The 22,976-nt window shown below is 56.1% G+C and overlaps 1 protein-coding gene across 6 annotated transcripts in view; it reads right to left on the reverse strand.

Annotated features, from left to right (window-relative positions):
* The window catches only part of LOC105482079 (sorbin and SH3 domain containing 3), a 30,382-nt gene that overhangs the window by 5,533 nt on the left and 1,873 nt on the right, over positions 1-22,976 (reverse strand). For 4 of the 6 annotated variants that reach the window (XM_071068504.1, XM_011741970.3, XM_011741973.3 and 1 more), the window contains 17 exons: positions 19,442-19,594; positions 14,875-15,031; positions 14,507-14,624; positions 12,599-12,792; positions 11,008-11,071; positions 7,926-7,964; positions 7,369-7,435; positions 5,532-5,622; positions 5,240-5,326; positions 5,088-5,141; positions 4,258-4,344; positions 3,741-3,787; positions 3,130-3,269; positions 2,891-2,943; positions 2,735-2,781; positions 2,434-2,548; positions 342-467 (listed from right to left, as the gene is read on the reverse strand). In XM_071068504.1, coding sequence (XP_070924605.1) covers positions 342-467; positions 2,434-2,548; positions 2,735-2,781; positions 2,891-2,943; positions 3,130-3,269; positions 3,741-3,787; positions 4,258-4,344; positions 5,088-5,141; positions 5,240-5,326; positions 5,532-5,622; positions 7,369-7,435; positions 7,926-7,964; positions 11,008-11,071; positions 12,599-12,792; positions 14,507-14,624; positions 14,875-15,031; positions 19,442-19,548 — 1,593 coding nt within the window. In that variant the 5' untranslated portion in view covers positions 19,549-19,594. Of the gene's footprint in view, positions 1-341; positions 468-2,433; positions 2,549-2,734; positions 2,782-2,890; positions 2,944-3,129; positions 3,270-3,740; positions 3,788-4,257; positions 4,345-5,087; positions 5,142-5,239; positions 5,327-5,531; positions 5,623-7,368; positions 7,436-7,925; positions 7,965-11,007; positions 11,072-12,598; positions 12,793-14,506; positions 14,625-14,874; positions 15,032-17,466; positions 17,697-19,441; positions 19,595-22,976 lie in introns of those variants that run through there. The other 2 variants (XM_011741974.3, XM_011741976.2) reach the window with 2 other exon arrangements.

A 22,976-nucleotide genomic window follows, 5' to 3' on the forward strand; every position in this document is an offset into this window, starting at 1 on the left:
TCCCAACACTTTAGGAGGCCAAGGTGGGTGAATTATGAGGTCAAGAGATTGAGACCATCCTGGCCAACACGGTGAAACCCCATCTCTACTAAAAATACAAAAATTAGCCGGGCGTGGTGGCGGGCATCTGTAGTCCCAGCTACTCTGGAGGCTGAGGCGGGAGAACTGCTTGAACCCGGGAGGCAGAGGTTGCAGTGAGCCGAGATGGCGCCACTGCACTCCAGCCTGGCGACAGAGCGAAACTCTGTCTCAAAAAGAAAAAAAAAATGTGTTTTTAGTGCACATATTTACCTACACCTTCGCCTGCCCCGACCCACCCCACCATCTCCTGCCTGGCCCACCTTGCGGAAGGACAGCTCCACCTCCAGGTCCCCCTTGAAGGTGTACTGGGCCACAGCCTCTCCATACTCCAGCACCTGGTAGGTCGGGGGCTTGATGGGCTTGGGGATCTCATCTGCAGGCAGCACCTGCATGAAGAAAGGTCATGAGAAAGATTTGGCCTTGGCATCAACATAGCACAGACTGGGGGTTCCTGTGAGACAGCAAAGAGAAGGTGGGCCTGCCCCTTGGCAGAGAAAGATATAAACACCAGAAACAAGCCCTGAGGGCAGCCAGGGGTGGCCACAGCCAAGGGGAGCTGGAGGATGGGGAGGAGTCTGGGAAGGCTCCCCGGAAGAAACATTTTCCATAGGGGTATGTGGAGTGGGCATTACTGAATGAAAAACACCAAGAGAAAAGATGGAAGCCAGTCCGATTAGAGAGTTTAAGTTGGACCACAGAAGAAAATGAGGCATTCCAAGCAGCAGGGAGAACTTGGGGAACTGTTCCAAAACTGAGGATTCACCCTTTTCTCACGGCCGAGAACCGGGTGTCCCTGGGTTCCAGTGTCTTGGTTCCTCCTCCCCATCTACCCCAGCAGGAGCCCAGAATCCTCATGTTCTCTTTGCTTCACTCTGCCCATAAAAATCAAGCAGCCAATCAACTATTTCACACACAGACAGAAATGACTGGTGGAGTGAAATACTGTATATACTTTGTGAAATTTCAGGACCAAGTGGATTATTGGGCAGGCAAGGGAGGCCTAATGATATCTATCAAATCAAGAGCCTGAATTAAACAACAACCCAACTCATGGGTCAAAGAGGAAGTCGCGAAGGAGATGAGAAAACAGAGTTGACGAAAAATTAACGTGTGAGACACAGCTAAAGCAGCATTCTGAGGGAAATGTATAGCATTGACATTCTTACATTAGGGAAAAATAAGCTTCAAATAATAGTCTAAACTTTCACCCCAAGAAACTTAGAAAAAGAACAAAGTAAACCTAAAGCAAGCAAAAATAAGGAAATAATAAAGAAGCAGAAATCAATGAAATTGAAAACAAAAACAAGAGAAAAACATCAATAAAATCCATAGGTCAAGTAAATTAATAAAGCTCTAGCCAGAATAAGAGAAGACACAAATTGCCAACATCAGGAATGAAAGAGAACATATCGGCCAGGCGCGGTGGCTCACGCCTGTAATCCCAGCACTTTGGGAGGCTGAGGTGGGTGGAACACCTGATGTCAGGAGTTCGAGACCAGCCTGGCCAACATATAGTGAAATCTCGTCTCTACTAAAAAAAATTACAAAAATTATCTGGGCGTGGTGGCGCACGCCTGTAGTCCCAGCTACTTGGGAAGCTGAGGCAGGAGAATCACTTGAACCCAGGAGGTGGAGGTTGCAGTGCACCAAGATCCCGCCACTGCACTCCAGCCTGGGCGAGAGCAAGACTCCATCTCTCAAAACAAAACAAAACAAAACAAAACGAAAGAAAGAGAAGACATCACTACATATTTTACTGACATTAAAACAATAGTAAGAGACTATAATGAACATCTTTATGCCAGTAATTTGGATAACTTGACATATCTTAAAAGTCACCTATTGCCCTTTATCTGTCAAGCCCAGAACCTCTCTCTGGAATCAAAAGACCTGGATTCAGATTCTAGATCTTTTACCTAATAACTTGTCACTGAACCTTGGCATCCCCATCTGTAAAACAGAGATAAACTATCACTCTCTGGGAAGTGAGAGGAACCAGGGCAGTAATACACCTGAAAGAGGTTATGTGTGTATATGTGATTTATAAACTGTTGCATACTTCCCACTCTTGCTAGTTGCCATTAGGGTGATTCCCAAAGATAGCTTTAGAAAGATGGATCTGAATGGTGAAAGTCTGGGACACGGAGGGTTGAGGAGCTGGCTGCTGGGTCCTCCCCTTGGCTGGGCTCCACCCTCATTTAGCAAACATTTCCTGGGGTCATGCAGAGCACTGGGCCAGGCCCTGTGGGGGCCAAGGACAATACTGAGACATGGCCCAGCCCCTCACAGTTTTTTGCCTTAGGAAACCCAAGTCTCTCCCAACCCCTGCTTGCTCTTGTCCCTCCTGCTCACCTCCACATAATTAGCAGGGAAGATGCCTAGGCGGCCATGGTGCTCTCCCTCCAGCCAGTTCTTGTCCACCTCCTTGTGGATGTAGACAATGTCACCCTTCTGCAGAGTCAGCTCCCTGCAGGCGAGGACCGCATGGTAAGCTGAGGCCCTCCCAAGCCTCCTTCCCCTCAGACCCTCCCCAGTACACCTTATTCCTCTCACCAATTAGGGATGCCCACTGCAGCCCAGTCCCCCTCCCCATCCCGCTCTGGGATGGCGGAGACTGCCTCGGGTGGAAGGGGAGGGGGAGGAGGGCACTTACTTGGGAGACTGCGCCTGGAAGTCAAACTTGAGCCTGGCGGCCTTCCTCTAGGCAGGGGAGAGGACAGAGTGGGCTACCTCAGTTGGGCGGGTGGCAGATCCAGGATGGTAGCCTTGGGACCACTCCAGGTCCCCCACACCCTGGTCCCCTCCTTACCTTCTTCTCTTCCCTCCTGGCTGGGCTGATCCCTCCGTCAGAGGCACTAGGGTCTGTGGAGAAGCACAACCTCAGTTTGGGGAGGCCAACCTGGCGGATGGGGTTGGAATGGGGTTGCACCCCCACCTAGGGCAGGCACTGGCAGAAGCAGGGGGCTCTGTGACCTGCCACCCCTGGGGCACCAGCATGCCTGGTGGGTGGGCATCTCCGTGAGAAACAGAGCACGGCTGGGTCCTTACCTCGGGTTGAGGAAGGGTAGACAAAGTCCCTCCGACCTAGAAAGGGGCTTCCTCCATCAGCCATTCTGCGGGGGCTCAGGGACCGGGCGGAATCCAGGTAAGGTGCATTCGGGGAGCTGGAGCTCCAGGCTGAGGCCGGGCTGCACGGGGCACAGAGACTGAGCCTCCAGCCTGGGGCTCCGCGTCCCACCTTGGTCACCCCTAGACCGCTCTGACCCCCATCGCCCCTATCCCTGCCGCCTCCTCCCAGGGCGTCTCCCGGGTCCTGGGCTCTCCACAGGATGTCCAACTTCCCGAGTCGCTGCGCCGGGAAGGGTGAGGCCCGGCAGGGCCCAGCGGGAGTGCCTGGGCCGTGGCGGGGCCGCCCCAACCGCGCCGCGTCCCCGGCGGCCGCGACCCTCGCCCTCCGCTCGGGGTTAGCTGCCCTCGGTGGCGCGGGGACGGCATCCCGCAGAGAGTGGCGCTGCGGTCCCTCCCGGACACTGGGCTCTGCGGTTCCCTCCTCCCCTGACTAGGCCCCGCGATCGCCCCGTCCGCCCCGCCCGGCCGCGCCACGTTCCCTCCCGCCGGCCCGGGACAGCCCCCTTCCTCCTCCCGCGTCTCCCACTCACCCAGCCGGGGGCCGCTGCTCCGGGGCCCGCCGGGGCGCAGGCGAGCTCTGTGCGGGGAGACGGCGCAATCAGGGCCCGCGACCCCGGGACCCAGCGGCAGTCGAGGCCGCCGCCTCCGGAAAAGTTCGCGGCTCGGGAGGGGAGGAGAGCGGGCGGGACGCGGGGTCCTAGAGGCGCCCGCGCGGCCGATCCCGGAGCGGGGCGGGAACTAGGGGAAGGGGCGGGGGTCCCCGAGGCTGCGGCCCGGGGGCGGGACGGGGCGGGAGCCCGGCCGTCGGGCTGACGTGGAGTCCGCTTAGAAAGGCTCCTCGGGGTCACTTGCGAAAGTCGACGCCCTGTATTTTATTTATGGAGGAGCGAGCCCGCCAGCGCCCAGGAGGGCCCGAGGCCTGTGCGCGCCGCCGGAGGCCTGACCTCGTCTGCCCGTCCTTCGCCCAGCCCAGCCGCCAAGGCTCCCGGCCCGCCCCGACCGTGCGGTCAACGGCGTGCCCCGCGGGTGAACCCAGGGGGCTGGCACCTTGGGGGACGGCAGTCGGGTCTCAATTGCCCGTAGGTCCTTGTCCAGCTCGGCACTCAGCTTGGCCAGCTCTCTCTCCAGCAGCACCTGGGGGCGGGGAGAGGCTGGGCAGTGAGGGGCAGCGCACGGTGGGGGTGGGGGCAGCGGTCAAAGGTCGGCTGTGAGAAGCCAGGCCGGCGCACTGGGCCGGCGTAAGGACAGGCCTCAGCGCACGGGCCGGGCTCCTGCCGGGAGGTGTGGCCCGGGGTGCCAAGAGGGCATCCCCGCCGCGGCCTCTCACCTGCCCTGCAAGCCCCCGGAGTGCCTTCGCGCTTCCTGATCCCGCCATTCCGCAGCTCTACCAGTTTCTGCCAAGTTATGTCACTCTTCCAGCACCAGTGGGGCTCCCCATTTCCTCTCCCATCTTCTCCCGCCCTCCAAGGCCTGGCTTCGCTGTGCCCATCCAGGTTCCCCCGCCACCCCAGGGACTGGCGCCCCCACCCTCACGCTGCTTCCTGCCAGCCTCTGCTATGGGTCTCCGCCGGATCAGGCCCTCAGAGCTTCTCAAGGGTCCAGCTCCACCTCCAAGAATATTTCCTGATAATCCCAGTGCACACTGACCACTCCCTTCTCTGCTCCTGCTTTGGCCAACACATTTATTTAACGCATGTTTACTGAGCGCCTCCTGTATGCCAGCCACTGTCCCGAGTGCTGGCATTACAGAAATAAACCATGTGGGACTGGAGAGAGAGCTCTTAGTTGGTGGCCTATGCCCATGGTCACTGGGGCGGGGAAAACCCTAATCTCCCTGGTTTATCAGGCTGCTGTCCCCAGCACCCTGCAGCACTCACCTCAATGGGCTGGGAGGGCTTCTCACCAGGGTCGTCCACCAGTGGTTTCTTGGGCTGAAGGGTAGAAAGGGTGTGTCAGAGCAGGTGAGCTCACTTTCCAAAATGTATCAGCTGAGGGTGCGTGCACACCCCGAGAGCCAGCCAGCACTCACCCTCTGCCCAGTCTCTAGTTCCTGCAGAAACTGGTTCCAGGACTCTTCTGTCCAGACATTGTCTCCTTTTTCTCGGCGTCTGGGCACCTGCGTGGAGGTGGGTGGGCGTTAGCTTGTGAAGAGGGCTACTGGGACACTGGCCAGGCTCAAAATGCAGGCTTGCAGGCCCCTGCCCTTCCCGTGGGCCCACGGTGTCCTCCAAGGAATTCCAGCTGAAAGGACATCATGGCACAGGGGCTTGGCCATACAGCATACAGCCGGGGCTGACCAGGGAACACGCTGGGTGGGCTACCTGATTTGGGGGCTGCAGCACAGTGGAGAACGCTCCAGGTCTGTAGCTGAAGGTGCTTCTAGGTAACTCTTCAGAGTGGTCCCAGCTTCTTCTGAAGAAAGGGAAGGACATCTCTTCAGCTTCCTTTTAGGGAGACTGAGGCAGAAGCCAGCACACAGCCCTCTCGCCCTGCCCTTGTCCCTGCTGTGGGGTCTGCTCTGCCTCTGACTGCCCTGCCCTTACTCTGGAAGCAAGGCTAAACTGTGGAAGTGTGTGAGCTCCAAGCTTAAATTCTAGCTCCATTGTTTAGTGGATGTGTGACCTTTGAACAAGTTACTGATCCCTCAGAGCCTCAGGCTCAGAACCTGTAATATAGAAATGATTTGGTGACAGAACATGTGTGAGGTGCCCGGGAGAAGGCCTCACACATATATTTGCTCCAGGTGTGGCCCGACCCTCTCCTGCGGGCCATTTTGCTAAATCCTGCACGTGTGTTTGGTCTGGCCCCATGACTGTGGCTATGTGCATCTGTTCAGCTTTGAAGAAGCTGGTCTTTCTGGGTGCTGTGGCTGAGTGATCGTACACCCACGGGCAAGGAAAGCTAGAGGCAGCCCTGCCCTGCAGCTCTGGGCAAGTTATTTCTGCTCGCTGGGCCTAGTTCCATGAGGGTGCTGGATTCAGTGACTCCATCTGTGAGACTACCCCAACCACTGCAGTACAGCATGGTCACATCTGCCTTAGCTCCCCTCCAGGGCCCCATTCCTGGCTGGCTTATATGGAACGTTCCAGTCTCTGTTTGAAAGTTTCCACCGAGAGGAACCGCTGCATCCGGCTTATCAAATAATGCAATGTCTGACCAAGGGTTGGGATTTGTTGGCTGTAATTATGACTCCATTCTGATTTTGGTAATAATAAAAGTGACGGTGAGAATGGAATGTGTCATTCCTAACCTAAGGGAGCTGTAATCATAATTAAGCCTGTATATTACTAATGTTGTGCAGACTTGCTATGTGCAAAACATGATGCATGATACATACATGATCACACTGAACCCTCTGGGCATCACCACTTAACAGATGGGGACACAGAGGCTCAGATTGAGTGAGGTGCCCACAGTCACATGGCTAGTGGCAGTGCACAGGCTTAAACCCAGAACTCAGTGTCCAAATCTTGAGCCCTTTGCCTCTGAACCTTATCAGCCTTGCCCAGAGCCACAGGCCAGTTTCAGCCATGCTAATGAGATGAGTCCCTCCCTGCAAGGGAATAAGAAACTCAAGGATTTAACTCTGAGAGCAAAGATCCTGATTCCCACGGTGGTGCTGACGCCGCCAGGGCCCCCGCAGCCCGGCGGGGCCTGTGGTTTGTACAGAGGAAAGGAATGTCATCCTTATCCCTCCAAGGGGCTCCTCTCTGTGCTATCAGGCAGGAACTTGGGTACTTCCATATCCCCTGTTTTCTCTCAGGTTTCAAAGAGGACAGCCCCAGGTCCAAGTTCCCCTCAACAGTTCTGTCCATGGCTGCCCTGGCCGCCCCGCTCCCTGTGTCACAAGACCGGTGGGATCTTTGGGGCAAGAGTTCCTGCTGCTGACCACAAACGCATCACAGGTGTTCCTGACCAGGAGCGGGTGCCAGGTCCACTCCTGCCCTCCCATCCCCTTTGGCCCTGTAGGGAAGACAGTCTATGGGGGTGGTGGAGACCCAGAGATGGGACAGAGCCCAGAAGGATAGGAAAGTCAGACCCCACTGCCGGCTGCTGCTCCGAGGCTGTGCCGGCTGTGGCCACGAGGGGGCGCCCATCCCATGGGGGCTCACGGGCCGCGCCTCTCCGCAGCCCTAGGCCCCTCCCCACTATGCTCACCCACTGGAAGATGCTGCCGGGCCGGGCCTGTGGGCAGGTCTTTGCTGGGCTCCTAGATGCCTGGGGTCTGCAGAGGAGGTACACGAGGAAACCATTGAAGGTGGGAGGAGACAGGCCGGAACTGGGGCTGAGGGTGCCTGGGTGATCATTTAGGGTTTCAGCACCACCCCCTTGCTCCTGGGTGGATGGTGGGGACAGGGTGGTTGGTGCTCAGGGACACTGAACGTGGGCGTTGCCCCCAGAACTTTACAACGTTTACTAAATCTTCAAAGCAACTCCGGTAGGTGATGATCTCATCTTATAGATGAGGAAAGGGAGGCCCAGAGAAATCCCGGCCAAGGAGTGGCAAGGCGCCCATTCCCGGTACAAGCTGAGGCTGTTAACTACCACCTACCGGGGGATTTGAAGTGCTCTGGAAATGAGTTATAAAAACCTCTCAAGTTGAACGGAGCCAACTGGAAAGCCCCAAAGCCAGGCGGGGCTGCAGGTCCCAGCCGCAGGGAGGGACGGACACAGGTGCAGAGCTATGGCAGGCAGGTGGGCCCGCATCCACTCACCTCTGGGTGGCTCCTCGAAGGTCCAGTCCAGCTGCAGGTCTGCAGGAGCAAAAGGGACCAGGTCATGGGACGGGGCAGAAAGCGAGGGCAGGGTGTCCTGGGAGGCAACCACAGCCGCTCCCAACATCCCTAGAGCAGGGGGCTGAGGGCTGAGTCAGGGCCTGAAGAATGTCCCAAGGGAGGGAAGGAATTAGGAGGGCAGCTCTCTGGAGGGCTTGAAATGCCTCTGGCAGGCTTAGGGCCTAAGCGAGCCAAGAGGGCAGCCGCCTTGCCCAAGCCCTCCTGCTCCTCCCTCCCCGTTCCCACACACACCCTCTCCCGACCTTTGTGGACTTGCCCTCGCCACTCAGGCTGGGGAAACTCGACTTGCACCCTCTTCCAAACGCTTTCCTTCCCCATTTGCCCAGACCCACTCCTAGCTCCTCAAGGTGCTTGGGAATTTCTTCCTGGGAAGAGCTACTGACCCACTGCTCCCCACGGCGCGCGCACGCGCACACACACGCTACAACGGCGCCTGCCTAAACGCCAGCCACATCACCCCTCACTGGACCCCACACCCTCCTCCGACTCCTGGATTTGTCTGCTTTCCCCCATAGCAAACTGTAATCAGTGAGCATAAAGACCTCCACCATCTCCAATCCCCCTACTCCCCGTCTCCCTAAACAGACTTCTGCTCACCACGGCGCATCTACCCACTCTTATCAAGGATGCTGGTGACCTCCACGTTGCCAAATCTGACAGTCAATTCTGTCTTCATCTTACTCAACCCATCAGCTGCATTTGTCACCACCGGTCACATTCTCCTTTTGGAATTCCCTTTCCACTTGGCCCCAGGGAGATCTCTCCGTTTTCCTCCTGCCTCCCTGGCTCTACCTTCTCAGTTGCCTTATTGGTTCCGCCTCATTTCTCAAACTTCTAAGCATCCAGGTGCGTGGGGGCTCAGTCCTGGGTCTGTTTGTCTCTCTATCTCCCTAGGTGATCTTGTCTAGACTTATGGATTGTTGTTTTCCAGAGATGGGATCATGCTATGTTGCCCAAGGTGGACTTGAATTCCTCAGCCTCCCAAATAGCTGAGACCATAGCTGTGTGCCACCGCACCCAGCTAGTCTTAAGGCTTTTAAAACACCATCTATTCCCATGATTCACAATCTTGGCTGCACACTAGAATTACTGGGGAAACTTTAAATCAAAATCTCTCTTTTTTTTTTTTTTGAGACTGAGTCGCCCATGCTGGAGTGCTGTGGGGTGATCTCAGCTCACTGCAACCTCTACCTTCAAGCAATTATCCTGCCTTAGCCTCCGGAGTGGCTAGGATTACAGGTGCACACCACCACTCCCAGCTAATTTTGGTATTTTTGATAGAGACAGGGTTTCACCATGTTGGCCAGGCTGGTCCCAAAATCTCTTTTGAGTGAGTCCCAGGTATTTCCATCTGCAGTTTTAGACCTTGTCCCATGAACTAGACTTGGATATTCATCCGCTCACTCAATCTCTTCACTCAGAGGGAACACGTGTCTAAAACTGAACACCTCTTTTCTTTTTTTCTTCTTTTTGAGACAGAGTCTTGCTCTATCGCCCAGGCTGGAGTGAAGTGGCATGGTCTCAGCTCACTGCAATCTCCGCCTCCCAGGTTCAAGCAATTCTCCTGCCTCAGCTTCTCGAGTAGCTGGGATTACAGGTGCATGCTGCCATACCCGGCTAATTTTTTGTGTTTTTTTTAGTAGAGACAGGGTTTCACTGTGTTGCTCAGGCTGGTCTCGAACTCCTGAGCTCAGGCAATCCACCCACCTCAGCCTCCCAAACTGCTAGGATTACAGGCGTGAGCCACCACGCCCAGCCTGTGAATGCCTCTTAAACCTGCTCCTCCTATAGTCTTTCCTGTTTTGACAAATGGCAACTCCCATCTTCAACTTGCTGAGGTTTAAACCATCCTTGACTGTCTCTTCCATGCCACGTCCAATCCATCAGCAAATTCCAGTGACTGCAATGTATTCATAGTCTCACCCTGTCCCACCAGGGCCACTGCTACCACCCTGGTCTAACACACGATTACCTCTCGCCTGGATTAAAGCAAAGTTGTAAAGGCGGCTTTTTCTCCCTAGCCCCTACCAGGCAAGGGAACTGGTCACCCTGCTTCCACCACTCCTTCCCCACCCCTCAGCCAGGCACAACCTTTTCAGCCATTACCTGTCAAAGCATGGCACTCTTCCGTTCAGTGGCTCCTCCTCATTTGCACCGTAAAAGCTGAAGTCCTTGTAATGGCCCACGAGGCCCCACATGCCCTGACCCCACCACCTCTCTGACTCCATCTCCCACCACATGCTCCTCGCTCCAGGCCAGGCTCTCCTTGCCAGTCCAGAACATGCTTCTACCTCTGGGTCTTCGGAGCCCCCTTTGCTGGAATCCTCCCCCCAGCTCTGCCAGGCCGACTCCTTCACTCCCTCCGTGGTCTGATCAAACGCCACTTACAAGTGCCTTCCTGGCCCCTCCTGGGTGAAGCAGCAGCCTCCCTGCTTGGGGCACTCCCCTGGTCTGGCTTTATTTTTCCCTAGCCCTTTCCACCATCTGCCATATCAAAGGTGTGTGTTTAATGTGTGACTTCCTTTGATCTTTGGCACCTACAGTAGTGCTCAGCACGTGGTCCATGCTCAATAGATGGTCAAGGACTCGCTGAATGGATGGGTGACCTCAGAGCCAGCTCCTAGGCACCCCCGGGGTTGGCTGCATTTTGAGTTGTGGAAGAAAACAATGCTTCCAGTAAGGGAATGACCACTAACAGTGGCATTCCAGCCTGGCAGGGAAATCAGAGAGGGACTTTAGGAAAGGAATGGTTTCTCAGTCCCCTCAGAGGACACTGGGGGACAGTGGCTGGTCAATGTCCTTCTGGGGATGCTCTAGAGACCACTGCTGGCTCCGAGTACAGGGAGGGGATAGCCTATTTTCAGGACTACTCATTAGAGCCTCAGGGGAGGTGGAGAAGAACCCGTTGAGCAGCTAAGTCCCCTTTTCTTTCCCTGTCTCTCCAAGCCCCAGGGGCCAGAATCCACTTTGGCAGGGCGAGGACCCTGGAAGGGTATCTTACCTGGCATTTTCCGGTGAATCTGCTGGAACATTCTCCGGTACCAGTCTCTGGGGCTGTCAACACTCTGGGATCAGAAAATGCAAAGTCAGTTGTCCCTGCTTATTCACCCTCCCAATAGCAAGCCACCCAAAAGGACTCCCTAGTGAGTCCTTTCTCTGGCCACCCCTGAACCCCCGATAGGTGAGCTGGGGAATACTTCTCTTGTGATCTCTTTAATAACAATAGCTTCATGTAACACATCCTATATTAGTAAGATACATGGCAAGAAGTCCATCGAAGTGTATGCAATAATGATGTTATGAGATTTGGGCAATTTACAGTTTTTCTCTTTGCTTTTCTTTATGTCTAGTGTTTCTACAAAGAACATTTTTCTTTTGGGGGGACACAGGGTCTCACTGTGTCACACAGGCTGGAGTGAAGTGGCATGATCATAGCTCACTGCAGCCTCCAATTCCTAGGCTCAAACAATCGTCCTGCCTCAGCCTCCTGAGTAGCTGGAACTACAGGTGTGCACCATCTTGCCTAACTAATTTTATTTTATTTTTTTAGAGACAGAGTCTCACTATGTTGCCCAGGCTGGTCTGGAACTTTCGGTTTCAAGTGATCCTCCTGCCTTGACCTCCCAAAGTGCTGGAATTACAGGCGTGAGTCACTGCACCTGGGCCAAAATTGATAGTAATAATGTAGGAGTGAGATGCGTGTTTTGCATCACCTGCTTCATTCAAGCCTCAAAACAGCCCTGGGAGGCAGGAAGGGTATGTTACCATCTCTAATTTCCAGATGAGAAAATGGAGCTGGCCGCTGGGCGCGGTGGCTCACGCTTGTAATCCCAGCACTTTGGGAGGCTGTGACGGGCGGATCACAAGGTCAGAAGATTGAGACCATCCTGGCTAACACGGTGAAACCCCGTCTCTACTAAAAATACAAAAAATTAGCCGGGCGTGGTGGTGTGCGCCTGTAGTCCCAGCTACTTGGGAGGCTGAGGCAGGAGAATGGTGTGAACCTGGGAGGCGGAGCTTGCAGTGTGCCGAGATTGCACCACTGCACTCCAGCCTGGGCAACAGAGCAAGACTCCGTCTCAGAAAAAAAAGAAAGAAAGAAAATGGAGCTGAGTCAAAACATGAAAGTGGATGGAAAAGGGCAGGGTATCCCCAGTCCTAACTGGACCCCCGGATCCTTCCACTCTTGCCACAGTGAGAGATCTTCTCAGACAAGACTCATTCATTCGGCCAGTCAGTCATTCATTCAGCAACCATTTCATGAGTGTGGTGACAGGCCCTGGGGATATGAAACTACGAGAGGGTGCCCCGCAGCCTCAGCCCTTACAGCAGGGGTTCTCTACCTTTGAGACACTGATGGGAGTTCTAGATCTGTACCCTGCACAAACCACTTGAGCAACTCAGGCACACAAGGGTGTCCGTAGCTTCATGAGGTTTACGGCCCCTGAACTCCACCACGGTTGAACCCCTGCTTAGTCTGGGATGGTTTGGGTGTGGCCTTTATTGTCCCACCCCCACTTTAATGCACACAAGTCGAGCTTCCTGTAGATCCCTGGGCCCCATCTTTCTGTGGCCCCCAGCCCTGGACTCACAGATCTCGGGGCAATAGGCATTCCGCTCTCATCCACGGGCCCGATTCCCTCGTACTTGACCCAGCGCTTGTCCCGACGCTTGCTGTCCTTGGTCCACGTGGCTGACCAGTTCTGGGCATGCTGGGAGGCAGGGATCTTTGTGTTTGCAGAGGGCTTGCTCCCAGGGCCTGGCCAGGTCTGATAACACGTGGGGTCTGTTGGGTGCGTGCAGGAGAGCATTAGTGAAAGGCAGTGGTCTCCACCTGAACCTGTGTGTCCCTTAGCTCCTCAGAGCATGGATCTCTGTGGGTTCAAAGTTTCAACATCGCCTAGTTTGTTTGAGTGGATGACTCAGTTTGTTTGTTTAAGTGAATTTAAATGGATTTTGAGAATGCTGTGCCTGGCCCTACCCCCATCCTTCTTTCCTGGGACTATCCTAAGTGCTTTCAGAATAAGGTCTGGAAATGATTACTTGTAGAGAATACAGGGGACATCCCAGCTGGGGTGTGGCAGTAAAGATGCTGGGCTTGGAGGGGACAGACTTGAATTCAGACCCCAGCTCTGCCACCTACTGGCTGCCAAGGCCTGGGGCACATCAGTCACCCTCGCAGTGTCTCAGTTTCCACTTCTGTAAAACAAGGCTCATCATGACAAGGATTCAGTGACAACTAGTGTGTGTGACTGTACCCAGCACAGTGCCTGACCCACAGTCGAGAGGCTCTCAGTGAAGGTCAGAAACCCATTCCCTAGACATGGTTGTGACTGAGTCCTCAACTTACCCATAACTGTTAGCCTCTAAGTAGCTAGGGCAGCAGTATAAAGGCTTTGAGACCAGATGGACAAGGGTGTGAATTGTAGCTCAGCCTCGGTGGCTGAACGTCTCTGTGGGCGGGATTCCTTACTGGGATGCTATCAGTCATCATCACCCCTACTTTGTCAGGATATCAAGGGGTTAAATGAGGTGAGCCTTGTAAAGGGTTTTTACAGTGGCCAGCATGCTCTGGGTGTTCCATAATTTTGTGGGTGTTTTTTGTTTGTTTGTTTGTTTTTGAGACGGAGTTTTGCTCTTGTTGCCCAGGCTGGAATTCAGTGGCATGATCCTAGCTCACTGCAACCTCCACCTCCCAGGTTCAAGCGATTCTACTGACTCAACTTCCCAAATAGCTGGGATTTCAGGCGCCCACCACCACACCCAGCTAATTTTTGTATTTTTAGTAGAGACGGGGTTCCGCCATGTTGGCCAGGCTGGTCTTGAACTCCTGACCTCAGGTGATCCACCCACCTCGGCCTCCCAGTGTGTGTGTGTTTTAAGTGACAAGGTCTTGCTGTGTCACCCAGACTGACAGAGACAGGGTCTTGCTATGTTGCCCAGGCTGGATTCTTGTTTGTTAAATGAATAAATTCCTTTACACAGCACCTGTCTCATGGGAATGCTGCATAAAAGATGTCACTTTAGGAGAGACATATTCAGGGCTGGCCTGCACCCAGGAGTTCCCAGGACCTCTGGACCGGGACCTAGAGCTGCCTCTCTAAACTCCTGCTGGGCAGCCTGTTGGGCCTGAATGGGACAGTCTCCACCCCTTCCCAAGCCAACAGATACCCACATCACCTCCACCCTTCCATCCCCAGTCCCTGCAGGAGGTTCCCCCGGCGCCCAGGGCTCCCGCACACTTCCTTTCCCTGGCACTGGGCTGGAGGGCAGGAGAGGGGATGCGTCAGCCTGCTCTCCCCAGGCGGATGATGTCTCTTGCAGAGTCAGCAGGCTCCGCAGGGAGAGGCTTGCAGTGAGCCCAGAGGCCTCTGAGGAACCTCCTCATGGCCTCAAGAACCCCATCTGCCGCTGCTGCCCCTCTCGCTCCACACAAGGCAGTGCCAGATGGCAGGGCCCTGACCCTCCATCTCCGGCATGAGGCTCCTGAGCAGACCTACCCGGGTGCCGGGAAGCATCTTGTCTTGGTGTGTAGCAGCCATTGCACACAGTCCTGGGCGCGGGGTCGTGGAACTGGAAATTAAGGGTGTTGGAGCCACCATTCCGGATCACGGGCACCTGCGGGGAGGGGCCAGGAGCGGCAGCTCAGGGCCCAGCAGGGTGGGAGGGATGGCTACTAGGCACAGCCCATACCCCTCGGTGACGGTCCCAGGCCCACCTGACGATTTTGTGGGAAACCAGCGAGGCCCCCCAGAACTCTCTTCAGCCCTCCCTCCATCCCTTTCATCCTCTTGCCCCCACCTGACTAGCTAGCGTCCCAACCAACTCCGGACCCCCAAGACACCCTCCTTCCTACTGACTCACTCACCCGTGTCCCCCGGGAGGAAGACCCTATGTGGGACTGGAGGTGGCCAGGGATGAAGTCGTCCAGGCTGAGCCCAGCAGGGAGGCTTCGGGGTGGGCCCTGCATGCTTGGGTTAAGGTTGGAGGACTCAGGGCGAGCCAGCTGCTCCTCTGCGTGTCCTCTGTGGGGAAGGAGGAAGGAAGGGAAAACCCTGCTAGGCCGGGCTGCCCATGCCCTCTTGGCTCGACCCTGGGATAGGGGAGGAGGGGCCGGCTGTGGGAGGGGGTCAGGATCAGCTGGGTGCGAGCTCAAGGACCCAGGAAACAGGCCACGCCAGGCACCCGCCTGCAGGCTGCCCGTGCCTGCCGGCTCTCAGAGGTACAATGGGCCACTTGTTACGCCCAGGGCAGGAGCTCTGGGTGGGAGTGGGGGAGGGGGAGCTTGGGTGAGGAGGAGGGGAGGGGCTGGCCAGGAGCCCGTGGGGCTCTCCCTGCACGGGTGCAGCCGGCTTCCCCACTCCCCCGGAGGGAAGGCGCAGGGGAACTGGGGCAGCTGGCAGAGTGGGGGCCTGGGCCAGGACTTTGTTTCAGTTCCCTCTGCCTCCCCCAGGCCCTGTGTGGGCATCTCTTGCCTGCGGCACAAGGGATTACTCAGCCACCCGCCCACTGCCCTCTAGGAAGCAGCCAGCAGGGCCTTAAGCCCGACAGGGCCACGGGGAGCATCGGGGGCATTTCCAGGCAGGAAGACCCACTCTTGCGAGGTCACAGGGAGCATCGGGCCCTTCTTTGGCCTCCTTCACAGAATGAGGACTCAGAGGGCTCTGGGTGGGTGTAGAGAGAAGCGGTGGGTGCGGGCAAAGCTGGACCTGCTCATGCCCACGGAGAGGTGGTGCTGAGTGCTCTGGGGTGTTCTGCATGTGGCCACGTGTGCACGCACATACACGCGCACCCTGGCTCCACTTTCTCCCGCCACTCCAGGCTGTTTTGTGAGTGGAGGGTCTTCCCTGGCAGCACCATGCCTGCCCGCAGCCAGCTTCTTCCGCCTCATGCCAAGGCTGGGGAAGGGGAAGGGAGCCCCAGGCACCCAGGGAATGGAGGAGCAAGAGGGGAGCCCAGAAGGGTGGGTGCAAGAGGACAAAAAGGGGCTCCCAGTTTGGGGTGTCCAAGCGCGCTTTTTGACCCAGAGCACTGTGCTATGGTGTCCATCCCTCCTCATCTTGGCTGCGGGACTGGACCAGAAACAAGCAAGCTCTGCCACTGCCCAGGACTGGATGGAATCAGATTTGCCTGTGCCTGTGGGGCCCTTGGGGGCTCTCAGGGAGGGCTGCAAATGCATCAGGAGGAGCTGTGTGTGTATGTGTGTGTTGGAATCTGGGTGCAGAGCTGTGAATATGACTTCTGGGGGGGGGCACTGGGCAGACCACATGAGCTGCACGGGGGTTGTGGGTACAGAGGGGTGTCAGCTGAACAGTGGTGGGAGGTGCAGTCATATGAGCAGTGTAAGACTTGGGGGGCCCGGAGGGGATGAAGGTAGAATAAGGCTGGGATGACTCATCCCCTGGACCCAGCTCCTGCCCAGGGCTGGCGAGGTTGCAGCCAAGGCTGGGGGCAGCTCCTTGTCTCTGGTTTGAGTTTGTGGGGACTTCTGACATTCGAGTTGCTGCGACACAGCTCTTCTGTGCCCATGCCTGACTGCGGGAAGTGGAGGGCTGAGGCTGGAGGAGGAGCAGCTCCCCAGCTGGGTCCAATTAGGACTCCCACCAAAGCAAAACATGCAGACACACCCCAGTCCCCACACTCCACCTCCTCTTGCAGGGGGAAGTTGAGGCAGGGTGGGGTGGAACCTCAGGAGGCCTGGAGCCCGCCGGCTCCTCGCAGCGCCCCTCCCTGTCCAGCTGACTGCTTCGGGCCAAGTTGCCGGTCAGCAGCGGCTGCCTGGGCCATCAGCTGACAGTGCCTTCCTTCCCTGACCTCCCCGCCCACCTCGTGCTCAGTGAGAACTGCTCTCTTGGAGGATAGGCAGGGGAGGAGGTCCCCCACGACCTGTAGTCAGAGGTTGCTGACCCTTGGTGCCCCCATCTGCCCCTTCTCAACCCTGCTCCCTGTGACATCCCCCCGGGAACCTCCAGGGAAGGGTGGTCCGAGTTCTTCTCTTGGCAGCCTGGTCAGGAGACTTACGGAGGACTTCCAAGGAAGAGGGTAGCATCTGGGGACTGGTCCCCCATGTAGCAGAGAGTGGAGGGGTCCTCCCAGAATTCAGGCCGCCCCTCCACGCAGGCAGCCAGCCCCGGGAGCGGGCGAGGTCCCGGGATCGGGAGAGGGGAGGCAGCCCTGCTGGGGCAGACACCGGCTTTCCTGCTCTGAACACTGCCCTGGTCTTGGGGGCCTGGCCCTAAGCGCTTACCCAGGTATTTCTCAGCCACAAGGCCACGTGTACAAGGACAGGTTTCTTGAATTTCGCTTTTTCTGGTATGAGGGCTGATGGGGGGTACTTCCCACCTCTTCCCAGAGTTTGGGACGCGGACCCCAGGGAGGGACTCGGTGAGGTTCCCTGGGGTTGGGCATGGGTCCCTCCCGCGGCCTCGCCTACTCCCCGCCCCTCCTTCCCCGGACCTACCTTCCCCGGCGAGCAGGTGGCTGGGCCCGAGGCCGTCCGGGAGCGCAGGAGCATCCCTGCCCGGCTGCTGCCTGGCGCGGGCGCTCGGGGAAGAAGGGCAGGGAGAAGCGCGGGCCGTCGCGGCCCTCGTGACCGGGTCAGGACGGGCCGGGCCAGGCTGGGCGCCCGACAAGGAAGAGGGAGGCCGAGGGGGTGCGCGCTGGAGGCAGGACCGTGAGAGTCGCGCGGCGGGGCGGGCGGAGTTTGGGTCTCGGATCTGGACTGCGGGCCGGGGCTGGGCCGGAGAGGAGGGGCGTGCGAGTGCCCTCCGTCCGTCGGGGCGCGCGCGGGGACACTGGTCCCCTGCAGAGGAGGCCGGGCCGGCGGGGAGGCGGCGCCGGGAGGGGCCGCCGAGGGTCCCCGGGGAGCTCTCTCTGGTTTCCCAGCTGCCATCCCGGCCCCTACCGCGGGGCTGGCGTCTGGGAGGGGTCGGGCGGCCCGACGCGGGCCACTCAGAGTTTCCAGCGACATTTCCAGAGTGTGGGAAGCGAGCGACCGCGCGGCGGAGCCAGGACAGGGGGCAGGAGTGGTGAACCGGGCGGAGCCCGGACAAGGGGGCAAGAGTGGTGAACTGGGCAGGCCGGGGGAGGCGGACAGGCCGGGAGCGAGATGAGGGCGCCCCGCGGGCAGAGTGTCAGAGTTGACCAGGGGAAGGCCCCGCCGCCCGTCGGCGCTGGGGGAGAGGGTGTGCCTGCGGCGGCGCGCGGCCGGGCGTGTGCAAACAAACAGGCGCGCGTGCACTGCAAACGTGGGGACACTCACACACGTGCAAGCACAGGGAGGAAATCAGCCCAAGGGAGCGGCCCCCCTGGGCGTGCCGCGCCCTTAGAGAGGATAAGGGTGGGGTCTCTTTTTCGGGGATGGGATTAGGAGGGTCTTGGTGTTCCCGGACATTGTGTTTGTTTTGATCTGCCTGCTTTTCCGCTGTTCTCGCTGCTCTGAGCTGAGTCCCTAGAGCCCCGGCCCTCTTGCTCCCCATCCAATCTGGCCATCCCCTCTCCCTGTCTCTGCCCCGAGCCTCTGTGTGGCACAGGGCCTGCTTCAGAAAGTGGGAATGCCTAAGGAGCATTGACCGGCCTGGAAACACTCTGGAATCCTTTCTAGCCCTTGGGTTGGCTCAGGGATCCCCAAGCCCCAAACCAACCAATCAGCAAATAGTTGCTGATCAACTTTAGATAGGAGCTGGGCGTGATCAATGCTAAATTATGAAAACAAATGTCATCTCCTGCATTCCTACTGGGTGTCAGACTGGTGCCAGAGGCCACCAAGAGCTTTGGAGTGTTTTCCAAACTCACCGCTCAACTCAAAGGTTGGAAGGAAAGAGAGTGGAGAAAAGACTAAGCGATTTTCAGTCCCTACCACCATTACTGCTTTAGTCTTATCTTCTCCCTCCTTCAGGTAAAGGAGCTCTCCCCAGTTGCCTTGAAAGGACATCACACGTGAAAGCTGGAGGAGATGTTTGGGTTGAGAAGCTTCAGATAGGCCTGCTGGCCTCTTGCGCCTGCGGGGCTGCCATGTAGACACAGACAGCCGCACCAGCAGCAGTGGGACCATTGGGGGACACATCATAGGGAAGCAAGTCCAAGGCTTCCCAGGAAACATTTTTACATGATTCCAGGGGTTCTGAGTCTGCCAATCCTGGGGCATCTATGTAAAGGCAACTGTCGCACTGAGCGGGAGCTGAACAAGATGACCTTCAAGACTCCTTCCAAGAACCTGCCCCTCCAGGAAGGTGGAGAGATGGGGATCGCGGGGCACTGCTGTGGAGGACAGCTGAGCAGGGGAGGAACCCTGGGACACTTCTTGAGGGAGGCAGCAGTGCACTGCCCCTCCCCTGAAGCTTAGATACCTGCTTACCCACCCCAGGTGCAGATACCTCTTCCCTCCTTCAGGGATAAAATAGGTGCCCATTTTCTTAGACACGCATTTTTCCCACCTGTCAGGGTCCTTGGGACTAAGAAGGACCACATCACTTTCACTTTCTTCCTTCTTCTCCCAAGATGGTGAAGCTGAAGCTCTTCCGACTCCAGGAATCCTGGCCATACCCCCTCACCAGCAGCAAGCTTCTCTTATTCTCTAGGGCTCTGACCTGGACTCCAAGATAAATATTTAGTGTAGAGGGTGCAGCTGAGCTGACAAAATTCCCCACTTCCTGTTTCTCACAAAGGGAGGTGGCAGCCATGGGCAAGGAGCTGGGGACTGGCCACCAGTTTCATCTCTATGGGAATCGGGACTTGAGTAAACAGCTTTGTAGGAGGAGGCGGGGTAGGTCTACGGGAGACCTGAGCTTTCTTCCTGAGCCGCTTTGATTTCTGCCTGTCTGCTTAGGCCTGGGCTCTGCCAGGTTTATCACCTCTCTCAGGTCAGAATCCACCGTGTTCCGTGGTGCCCATCTGGCCTCACAGCCGAGAGGAGACAGAGGGCCACAGAGCAGGGAAAACATAAGGAAATTTGACTGATTCCTCCCTTTCTGCCCTTATCTAAAGAGAATAATTTGTTCTCTTTGAAAAGTAGATTAAGGGGGGAAAGGTAGCAAGGTTTGGAGATTGAGCCAGGAACCAGGTGTCAGATTTCCCGACGCCTCCCTCTAGCTCAGCTTCCCTTGCTACCTCCACAGCTGGCATGGTTAGGGAGAGGCTAAGGCTGGGAAGATGGTCCTAGATAAGGCGGCTGGCCAGCTGGCTGTCAACAACAGAACAGATTCCTTTCCTTTCCAAATCCCACTGCACTCTCCCCTTTGCAAGCACGACTCCCCTGTCTAAGAGGGACCTCCCTCCCTGTGAGTCGCCGCTTCCCCACCTCTGGCACTGCCCTTTGTCGGGGGCTGCCTCTGCCTTCTCAGAGCCACCTGAGCCACAGTAAACAGAGTTATGTAACTGCCCTGTTTTCCCAGCTACCTGATCCCAGGCACCAGTATCCCCCGCTCAAGCCCTTGAGGCTGCACCTTTTGTTCTGTGGGTAGTCCCCAACATCACCATCAACAGGGGTCTGTCTACATCCCCTGCCCCCCATCCCCTGCCTGCAGGGGAGGATGAGCCAGGGGACTACCAGTAAATGTGGCTCTTCACAGGGAGGGGGAGAAGGTGGTGGAATGCGGGTCACTCTGAAAAGCAACCTCTGTCACCAAGGATGACAGATGAGGGGAAAGAGCACTGAAGTGAAGGCGGGGTGAGCGGGGTGGGCAGAACACCCAGTTTTAGTTCTCAAGTGGGAAGAGGGAAGCCAGGGGTCCCAGAAGACATGAACCCGGACTCAGTTCTTGAGGAGCACCTTGCTCTGGTGCTTGGAATCGGCAATTCAGATGAGTCACCCTCTGAGATCTACCCTGGACAGTTAGGCAGCCCTAGCTCTGTGCCTCGGTACTCCCATGGAGATACAGGGCATCTGCTCTTCCTTTCTTCTCCTCCCCAGGGATGAACTTCAGGTGCTTTGAGTAGATTTTTTGGGGGGTTTTGCTCTCAGAATTCTGAGTGTTTTCTTCCTTCCTCTAAGCTGAGCAGTTAGACCAGAAGGGGTTAGCACAGAAAGCACTGCCCGTTTCCAGCAGTTTGGACTTCTCTAGAAGGCCACAGTGACACAATGGTGAGGAATTGAAACCAAGTCACATGGACACACCAGCAAGAATCTGGACTATGTTTCATCCCCTGGGCTCCATTCCTTTCTCCTGGGTCCTCTCTTGATTCCTGCTCCTGCAAATGTTGCCAGCCAAGTTCTACTGATGGCCCTTTCCATGCCAACCACTCATGGGAACAGGAGCAGGCAGAAGAAGAGAGTGCAAATGACCCATTTTGGGGCTTCAAAGGGCCTTCTATGCTGACAATGGCATGACCTGGCTCATCTGGAATTCAAGATTTCTGGTAGACTCACTGTATACAGAGTGAGGGATCTGGGAGGCGGGAAATGCCCAGTACAGGTCAAGTATGGTGGGTGTTGGAGCCTGGCAGCCAGGTTAGGTGCATGGAACCCCATAGGAATAGAGAATGAGGCTCTCAGGCTTGCCTGGCACAGACCTTTCCATAGCACATGCATGATGTAATAGGCATCTATTCTGGGTTCTCAGGGCCAGTCTCCCAAAGGCTGCGGGAGAACTCAGCCGTTTGCCCAATTTATCCCTCCTGTCCTCAAGGAAGTTTTGATGCTGACATCACATCCACGGCTGTTCTCTCTTCCTCTTTTCATGGATGAGAAAATAAGCACAATGCACAGATGGGGTGTCTTTGAGAAGAACTGAGCTGGGTGAACCTCTCTTAGTTCTCAGGAAAGATGAAACAAACAAGTGGCTGTCAGCTCTAGAAAGTCGATTTTATAAGGGAAGGATAAATAAGTGATGACCTCAGAAGGAAAACCTAGCCAAGTCAACTCAGCCACAAAGGAGGGCACAGACCCAGGAGCTGGGAAATTAGGTCTGCATCAGCCTTCTTTCCCAGCTCAGGTAGACTGCGATGGGTAGGATAAGAGGGCTGATCTGCTGGCCCAGTGGATACCATAAGGTACGGCTCTGGCCTCCAAACAAAGAATAACCTTGTCTTCCCACCTCCTTGAATTCTATGATTAACCTTCTCCTTAACAGCATCAACATTAAAAAGTCTGCTTCATTTACCATTAAATTATTCATCCACTGTATCAAAATTACATTTTCTTTCTAAAGCCTGAAAGCTGTAATTAAAAAAAAAAAAAAAAAAAAAAAGGCAAGATCATGCAATTACATGCAGCAGGCAACAAAGTGAGGAGCAGATCTAGATGGAACAACAGGTTAATATGAATTTGCACTGAAGTCCTTCATTTCCAGGCTATTTAAAATCTTTCCACAATTCCAGAAATATGGGCAAATCTTACCTAATTTTACTGAAGGTTTAGCTAAGGTGTAGGGACATTGCTACATCAGGATGCCATTGGGATAACAAAGAACGCAATGCATACTCATCTTATTGGAAATTAGAAACCTGGGCCTGTGGCCGGGAGCGGTGGCTCAAGCCTGTAATCCCAGCACTTTGGGAGGCCAAGACAGAGGCAGATCACAAGGTCAGGAGATCGAGACCATCCTGGCTAACCCGGTGAAACCCCATCTCTACTAAAAAAAAAAAAATACAAAAAACTAGCCGGGTGAGGTGGTGGGCACCTATAGTCCCAGCTATTCGGGAGGCTGAGGCAGGGGAATGGCGTTAACCCGAACGCCGGAGCTTGCAGTGAGCTGAGATCTGGCCACTGCACTCCAGTTTGGGCGACAGAGCGAGACTCCGTCTCAAAAAAAAAAGGAAACCTGGGCCTGTTTTCTGGCCTGTAAACTGCACTGTGGCCCTTAACGTGGCTGTATTTAGTGTAAAAGTCATCTCACTGGGGCCTGGCACTGCTGGATTTAGCCCTTCTACCTGTACTGCCATAAACTGTAGAGTCCCATCACTGACACACTGTACTCTCCAGGGCCCCGGCTTTCTGTATCCCCAATTCCCCCCTTGCGCAGGGGAGCTTGT

Source organism: Macaca nemestrina, chromosome 8 (genome assembly GCF_043159975.1).
Source record: "Macaca nemestrina isolate mMacNem1 chromosome 8, mMacNem.hap1, whole genome shotgun sequence".
Taxonomy (NCBI): domain Eukaryota; kingdom Metazoa; phylum Chordata; class Mammalia; order Primates; family Cercopithecidae; genus Macaca; species Macaca nemestrina.